Source organism: Macaca nemestrina, chromosome 7 (assembly GCF_043159975.1).
Source record: "Macaca nemestrina isolate mMacNem1 chromosome 7, mMacNem.hap1, whole genome shotgun sequence".
In the NCBI taxonomy this organism is placed as follows: domain Eukaryota; kingdom Metazoa; phylum Chordata; class Mammalia; order Primates; family Cercopithecidae; genus Macaca; species Macaca nemestrina.
The window spans coordinates 150,068,233-150,076,704 of NC_092131.1; the positions used below are offsets into that span (position 1 = coordinate 150,068,233).

The 8,472-nt window shown below is 47.9% G+C and overlaps 1 protein-coding gene across 2 annotated transcripts; it reads left to right on the plus strand.

The window, feature by feature from the left end:
• The first annotated feature begins 3,754 nt into the window (after positions 1 to 3,754).
• Positions 3,755 to 7,162, plus strand: LOC105490215 (BCL2 like 10). Of its 2 annotated transcripts, none has more exons than XM_071099441.1 (2): positions 3,755 to 4,334; positions 6,527 to 7,162. In XM_071099441.1, exons 1-2 carry the CDS (start codon positions 3,807 to 3,809, stop codon positions 6,692 to 6,694), a joined length of 696 nt encoding a protein of 231 aa, XP_070955542.1. In that variant the 5' UTR covers positions 3,755 to 3,806; the 3' UTR covers positions 6,695 to 7,162. The 2 variants fall into 2 exon arrangements, with proteins under 2 accessions (XP_070955542.1, XP_011753925.1); XM_011755623.2 differs by having other exon boundaries at positions 3,755 to 4,265; positions 6,528 to 7,162.
• Positions 7,163 to 8,472: the final 1,310 nt, after the last annotated feature.

Consider the following 8,472-nt stretch of genomic DNA (forward strand, 5'->3'; position numbering starts at 1 on the left):
AGGAACCATGAAGCAGAGGCCACCGTTTCCAACCTGTGTGTTTTCCACGATAATTGGCAGCCTCCCACTCCTAAGTTTATACCCAAGGGAAATTAAAACATATGTCCACACAGAAATTTGAATGCGAATGTTCATAGCAGCATTACTCATAATAGCCCAAAGTTGAAACAGCCCCAGTGTTCCACAGTGGATGAATTGATGAACAAAATATGGTGCATCCACACAGTGGAATACAAAGAAAGAAAGCGCAGACACATGCTATAACATGGATGAACCCTGAAAATATTGTGCCGGGGAAAGAAGCCAGAGACAAAGAGCCACATGTTGTAGGATTCCATGTATATGAAATGTCCTAATAAGCAAACTCATAAAGACAAAAAGCAGATTAGTGGTCACTCAGGGCTGGGGTGAGGAGTGACGGTGCGTGGGCACTGAGTTTCTTTCGGGGCAGCTGAATTAGATAGTGGTGGTGATTGCACAATTCTGTGAATAGACTAAAAACCACTGGATTCTAAGAGGGTGAATTTTATGGTACATTAATTACATCTCAATAAAGCTGTTACTTAAAACGTGGAAAAAATAATAAGTAGTCACTAGCTATTATCAATAAAACAGAAACTACATAGGTAAGACTAATATTGTCACATTTTGGTTTTGGTTGAGAATGGGGCAAGTGAGAATAGTCACCCTTGCCAGAGGATTTACCATTTACAGATGAAAGTTTCTCTGGAATGATGGCCTTTTACTATGTGCCAGGTACTGTGCTAAGCACTTTGTGTATACCAATTCATGTTATCCTTGTGACAGCCCCATGATGCCCCATTTTTAGACGGGGAGATAGATTGAGGTTAGGAGGGTTGAATAACTTGCCCATAGCTGCACTGCTTCCAAGTTGCAGAGACAGGATTTTCACCAAGTCTTATTACAAACTGTCTCATACTGTGTGAACTGGAAATTCTATGTTGAGGTTAATGTATTCATTTGTTGTTTAGTTGTATTCATCATTATTGAGTTACCAATGGCAGTGCCAGAGGATTTACCATTTACCCCAAAGCTACTGCAAATCTAAGAAAAAACAATGGTCTTACTGCTAAAGTATAATGTACAAAAAGGTAAAATCATGACTCTCTTGCAAATAAAACATGAACATGTATCCAAGCTTTTATTTAACTCACTGATTAATAAGGGAACCAGTAAGATGTCAAAACCAGTTCAAATGGGAATTTGATGTACAGAAATTTATATTCCAACAAAATTCATTTAGTTCACTGTAATGAATCATTTGCCTTAGCAGATTAGGCACTCAGCAGAAGCATCAAACAGCTCAGCCTTGGAGGGAGAATTCCATGTTGTTGGACCCATACATATCCTCTGTCCCTGCTGCCAGGAGCTCTTCGTTCAGCCCATTGAGCAGACGCCACAGCATTGGCATAGAGAGGCTGGCTGACAGCCACAGAGCATGTCATTCTGTCCATCTGATTCAGTCTTCTCTGCAGTGGATGCCCTTTAGTGGGCATTCACGTGAGATGCAAATATCTTCAGTCTGTGCCCATTCAAAGGAATTCAGCCACATATCTCTTTCCAAGATTTTCATGTCACCAATCTTCCAGTCCTGTTCTTTTTAAGGCCCTGACCATCCAGCTAAACCATCAGCGACTGTCCATGAATCAATGTAGGTCTGTATTCTGGCCATCTCTGGACAACCTTGAATTTCTGCCCACTGGAAGGATTCTCCTTCACCACTGTCCTTCACAGTCACCCGAGCGAGTGTGAGTGGATGCTGCAGCTGTTCTCTTTCATGTGGTACCAGCACGTCGTATAGACCCATCTATAATCCAGGCTGGAGGTTTTTCTCCCTCGGTCAACTGAACATAAGCAGCATCCCAAGAGGCCATAGCCGTGGAATAAGGGAGAGGAGGCAAAGTAACTGGAGTTGATGTTGGAAGAGTCTGAGTGGCCTGCTCGTACAATTTACTTACACCTTCTGAACCTCCCTGGGCTGTTCCAATACACCATCTCCATTTGATGATAGATGGCTGCTGTATACATCCAGCTTTATGGCTACATGGGTCAGATGACATCCAGTTCATGATGGGCACTCAAGCTTCATGGTCAGGCATTCTGCCCCTACCAAGGCCCAGTAGCAAGGCAGAACCTGCTTCTCAAAAGGAGAGTAGTTATCTTCAGAAGAGGTTCTATATTTACTTCAGAATTCTAGATGTCTGTCCTCTCTCCTGTTAGTGCTTGCCAGAGGCTCCATACAGCATCCCTATTGGACAATTAAAGTCCCACTGGATCTGTTGGATCACAAGACCCAAGTGGTGGGGCCACTTTACTGCAGCCTGAACCTTCTGCAGTCTTCTCTCATTCTGCTCCTCAATCCACCAGCCTGTCAATTGGATTGAAATAGCACACTCAAACACAGTATATGTTGCCTTCAAAGTCCAAAATGGCTTACTGTGTCCCCCAAAAATTCATATGTTGAAATCCTAACCCCCAGTGTGATGGTATTCGGAGACGGGGCCTTTGGGAGGTATTAGATCACGAAGGTGGAGCCCTCATGAATGAGATTACTGTCCTTATAAAAGAGACCCCGGAGAGCTCCTTCACACCTACTGCAATGTGAGGACACAGCAGGAAGCCTGCTATCTGTGAACAAGGAAGCAGGTCCTTACAAGACACAGAACCTGCCAGGGCCTCAATCTTGGACTTTTTAGCCATCAAAACTGTGAGAAAGAAATGCCTTTATTTATAAGCCTCCCAGTCTATGGCATTCTGCTATAGCAGCCTGGACAGAATAAGACAGCTACCAAGTGCTGTGCCTCTTTTGTAGTGATGCAAGATGCAGCAACTCATCTTTCACCCTGGGAGGGCTATTTCAACATGCTCCAGACCCCTGAACCCCCAGAAATATCACTGCTAGTATCCATTCTGCGTCAGTTTGGATCCGATCAGGAGAAAGAAGCCATGGAGTCATATGAACTGAGAAAGTTTAATATAAATATTAGCTATATCAGGGGACTGGAGTAATTAGGGATTGGCCAATAAAAAGTAAAGAGAACTTCAAGCAGTATCAGAATGATAGTATAAGAAACAGCTGCTGCCCTAGTACTGACTCCTTCAACTTCTAGTCAGAATTAAACTGTACAGGGACAGCCCTTTTGTTTGCCATCACTAAACTGTAGAGTCCTTGAGGTCAGGAACCACATGTGGTGTTCTCCATTGTATCTTCAGGGCTAAGGGGGGAGGCCTAGCACCACAAAGGCTCTTACTAAATATGAATGAATACAGCCAATATTGGCCCTCTGGCAGCCCCCAAGATAATTCGCCCTTTTCCTGCCGCATGTGCTGGACCCAAAGAAAGGAATCCCCAACACAGACCTGGGTGCTTTCCAATCTAGAGATGCAGATAATGCCCAAGGGAGCGGTCTGTGAGGGGCCATGTGTAGCCTTTGTCAAGCGCTCCTTAGGAGGCTGAAGCCCAGCCCAGCTTCCCAGACTGTCCCCTCAGGTTCTTAGTCCCCAGACCTGGAGCTAAATAACGCCAGAGCCTCCCAGTGCACCTGATTGCTACAGAACACATGCGCGCCGGCAGGCCTTGCCTTGGGGACTGTAACAGGTGCAGGTGGGATTCCCATCAAAGGCTGCTCTCTCAATCCTGAAAAACAAATACCTGGGGCTGGGGGCTGGGGGCTGGGGGCTGGGGGCTGGGGGCTGGGGCGGGGCACGGCAGCCCTTCCCTGCGGGAGGCGCGGCCGGGCCAAGAAAACCAGCGAAGGCCCGAGGCGCCCAGCAGAGGCCGGACCATGGCTGACCCGTTGCGGGAGCGCACCGAGCGGCTCCTGGCCGACTATCTGGGGTGCTGCGCCCGGGAACCCGGCACCCCTGAGCCAAGGCCGTCCACGCCCGAGGCCGCCGTGCTGCGCTCCGCGGCCGCCAGGTTACGGCAGCTCCACCGGTCCTTCTTCTCCGCCTACCGCGGCTACCCCGGGAACCGCGTCGAGCTGGTGGCGCTGATGGCGGAGGCCGTGCTCTCCGACAGCCCCGGCCCCACCTGGGGCAGGGTGGTGTCGCTGGTGACCTTCGCGGGGACGCTGCTGGAGAGAGAGCCGCTGGTGACAGCCTGGTGGAAGAAGCGGGGCTTCCAGCCGCGGCTGAAGGAGCAGGAGGGCGACGTCGCCCGGGACTGCCAGCGCCTGGTGGCCTTGCTGAGCTCGCGGCTCGCGGGGCAGCACCGCGCCTGGCTTCAGGCTCAGGGCGGCTGGGTGAGCACGCGGCGGACACCGGGACGCGGGGCGGGACGGGCATCCGGGAAGCGCCCACGAGGCCGGCACGATGAGGAACCCACCGCGCCAGCCCCCTGGAACCAGGTTTCTTGAAAGCAGAAAGGCTCGTTTCAGCGGGACTGGAACGTTCGGTGTGAAGTCTGGGGCTTCTCCTCCCCTGGCAAGAAAGGCCGGCAGAAATCGGCCTTGTTAGACGGCTCTAGAACCGTTCCGAAGCAGCTGCGCAGGCTTAGGTCTGCTCACTTGGACCTTGCCCTGGCCTTAGCCTTCGGGGGCTTTTAGGGGGCACCCGCGTTAGCTCTGAACGCTTTGCTCCTATAGAAATCCCCAGCCAATGACGTCGGCAGTGGCCGGCCCGGGCCAGGTGGGGTGTTTTTCTCCTCTGCCTATTAAATGCGCCTTTGGAGAGACTCGGACCCATTGATCACAACCCCCACGCCTCTCAGCCTGTCCAGAGAGGTTGTGGAGTGTGGTGGTCGCCCAGTGGTGGCGGTGACTCCAGGGTTCCTTAACTTCTAATCCGCTGCACCCAGCCCTAGGTGAGGACGTTTCTGGGCCCCTGGCTTTCAGCTGCAGGCCTTCATCTCTGTGGTCAAGGTTAGAGTGACAGGCCCTTGGCCTGCAGCTGATGACCAAGGAAAGCCACCTGGTGGTGAGCCCACCGCATGCCTCTGGGGCTCTGAGCTAGACCCCATTTCTTTCCCCACCACCTTATTGGCGTTGATTCAATGACTGAAGTGGCCCACTTTATCGGACACCTATAGCCAGACTATTAAAACCGGCAAGTTTTTTGATCTGAAATGTAGCCTCCTGGAGGCAGTTTCCATTTAGACCTTTTTTTTTTTTTTTTTCTTGTTTCTTTGAGACGGAGTCTCGCTCTGTGGCCAGGCTGGAGTGCAGTGGTAGATCCCGGCTCACTGCACTCCAGTGTTCTTGAACCTCTGCCTCCCAGGTTCAAGCGATTCTCCTATCTCAGCCTCCCGAGTAGCTGGGACTACAGGCGCGTGCCACCTTGCCCGGCTAACGTGTGTGTGTTTTAGTAGAGATGAGCTTTTCACCATGTTGGCCAGGATGGTCTTGATCTCTTGACCTCGTGATCCACCTGCCTCAGCCTCCCAAAGTGCTGGGATTACAGGCGTGAGCCACCTTGCCCGGCCCCCATTTAGACCTTCTGTAGTGACAAGTTGGGTTCTATCTGAGAAGGGAAAGGGAATGGGTGGTGTTAGCATGAACTCTTGCCTTGTTGATAATGTTAGTGTTGGTCTTCAACCCTCTGGGCAGGTGAACTCCCTTCAGCTGCGTGCCTAAGAGCCTCACCTGAGCCCTGTCTCAACACGGCATCTGGCTCCTCAGGGCTCTCTGTCCTGAAGAGGAGATTAGAATTGGAAAAGGGCCCGTTGAAGGCTTTTTTTGTTTGTTTTTGGCTAATCACTGTTGACTAAAGAATAATCTCTTAACACCAAAAAACTGAAATTCTTGGCTGGGTGCAGTGACTCGCGCCTGTAATCCCAGCACTTTGGGAGGCCAAGGCGGGTGGATCACCTGAGGCCAGGAGTTCAAGACTAGCCTGACCAACATGGTGAAACCCCCTCTGTACTAAAAATACAAAATTAGCCAAGTGTGTTGGCGGTCGCATATAATCCCAGCTACTACGGATGCTGAGCTAGGAGAATTGCTTGAACCCAGGAGGTGGAGATGGCAGTGAGTTGAGATCTTTCTACTGCACTTCAGCCTGGGCACCAAGAGCGAAACTCTGTCTCAAAAAAAAAAAAAAGCTAAAATTCTCAAATTGGGTAAACATAGTTCAGCCTTGTCTCTGCCCATTGCAGTTAAAATGCCACAGCCTAGAGTTCAATTACCTTCCTAAATGGGGTTGGTGCTTGCTGTAGTCTCAGGTGATAACTTTTCAATCTAGTGACTTGACAGTTTCCCAAAGGGCATCTCTTCTCTGCTCAGAAAAGAGCATAGTAAGCTACCTTCCTCCTGGTTTTGAGTCAAGATATGAGTGTTCCTGCACCAAGTGACGAAGTTAAGTGGTTGCTTCTGTTCACCCTGTTAGACTTACCAATCCTCACTCCTCAGGGGCTCTTTATTGCTGGATGTGTATCGGTCAGAATCTCCTTTCCTTTTACTCTTTCAATCCAGACCTTACTTTGCTGTTTAATCTGGAAGTTCCTGCGTGTTTTGAGTGAGGTTCTCAGCATCATGAGGCAATCTAACTTTTCTCTCTCCCTGCTGTAGGATGGCTTTTGTCACTTCTTCAGGAGCCCCTTTCCGCTGGCTTTTTGGAGAAAACTGCTGATCCAGGCTTTCCTGGCATGCTTGTTAGCAACAGCCTTCGGTTATCTCTGGACACGATTATTATGAGTTTTAAAATTTTTAACCCACTTCTACCTGCCCAACTGTGACCAACTAAATGACAGAGGTGTGAGAACAAGAACTGAGGGAAAGCACCTTCCGCCACCGCAGACGTTTTTACCTGAATGCATACAAGGAGTCCTGAGGTGGTGATGTGGCCAGTGTTTTAACTTGTGACAAGTACTCAGGTGTGAGGACAAGAATGCAAATGGCTCTTCCCTGAGTGAAAGACATGGGGAGTCCAGTGCCTCATTATGCCAAAGAATCACAGAAGAAACTTCTTTCCATTAAATGGGGAAATACAGTGCTATTTGCTAAAACTCGGATAAGAATGCAAACCTCTCATCTCTCCACAACTTCATGTGCTGCTGACTAATTTTAATCATGGCCACAGCTGGGGCAAAATAATCCCCAAAGCAGAAAAAGTCCCAGTTTAACAAGGAATGTAATGTTAAAATCACTTATAAGGAATTCTTTGAAACCAAATCCTTTGAAATCTAATTCCTGGGACTTCTAGGTTTTTATAGTTAACATATTAATTTCTTCAATAAATGGTTAACTTCAAAGTTTTAATTTGTATCTTTAAAAAACTTGTCTTTCCTGATTCAATAAGCTCTCGTTCTTAGGAGTAAGTAGAATTGATGATAATTTGTTTTTATTGTCTCCTTAAATATACATTTAACAATGCTTGATTTTTTTGTCCTCAACACTTAACGCACAAGCTCAAAGTCTCTCCCTCCTCTCCCCTCTTCCATTCTGCAAACTATCACCCACCTGCAAGGTGGTTAACAGCGTGATTCCCTGCATGCCTTCCTGCCCGTTATTACACTTGCATTTTATAAAACTTAACTGGACCTGCTGTTTTGACTTAATCTTATGAGTGCTTTCTCTCCAGAACATGCAGCTCTGCCTCACTGTTTGGACTGTTGCAGTGCGTTCTTCATTATCACAGGATATGCTGATTTAATTACCTTTTCACTGCTGTGTATTTCAGGGTGTGTATTTCACTGCTGTATATTTCAGGGTGTTTCTCCTTTTTGGGGCTACTAGAAACATTGCATGGAATTTTTTGTGAATAGCCTTGCACACGTACACAATTACATTGGTAAAAGAATCCTAGAATGAGAATATAGAGAATCTAATCCCAATGGATGTGTATTAATTTGGCTACTCCCAAGTTATTACTCAAAATAGGCTCGACCAGTCCAAACTTTCATCAGGGCATGAGAGTGCTTAGTTCTTCACCCTTGGCAGTGTTGGGTTTGTTTTTTTCGTTTTTTGTTTTTTGTTTACTTTGTTGCCCAGGCTGGAGTGCAATGGCAAGATCTTGCTTGGCTCACTGCAACCTCTGCCTCCTGGGTTCAAGTGGTTCTTGTGCCTCAGCCTCCTGAGTAGTTGGAATTACAGGCGCCCACCGCTGTGCCCAGCTAATTTTTGTATTTTTAGTAGAGACGGGATTTCACCACGTGGGCCAAGCTGGTCTCAAACTCTTGACCTCAAGTGATCCGACCCCCTCAGCCTCCCAAAGTGCTGGGATTACAGGCATGAGCCACGTGCCTGGCCAGATCTATTCTGAATGTTTGCCTTTATGGCTTCACGGTTTGGGGCCTTCTTGAGGAAGCTCCTTATCCCAAGAGTATAAAAAGTGTACTATGTCCTTCATCACTAATCCATTCTAAATTTCTTTTAGTGTCATATGAAGTAGGGCTCATCTCTTGAAGAGCTGGGGTGGATATTTCAGCATTATTCATTGACAGTCCTTTTTTCCCCTGCTGATTTGAATACATGCTCTATTCGGTTCTGTTGACATCTTTTCATCTACTAATAG

Bases quoted from the DNA above. Each gene is read 5' to 3' on its own strand.
- LOC105490215 (XM_071099441.1), top strand. From the start codon at position 3,807: ATGGCTGACCCGTTGCGGGAGCGCACCGAGCGGCTCCTGGCCGACTAT. The intron at 4,335-6,526 runs GATGAGGAACCC...CTCCCTGCTGTA, and splicing joins AGCGCCCACGAGGCCGGCAC to GGATGGCTTTTGTCACTTCT.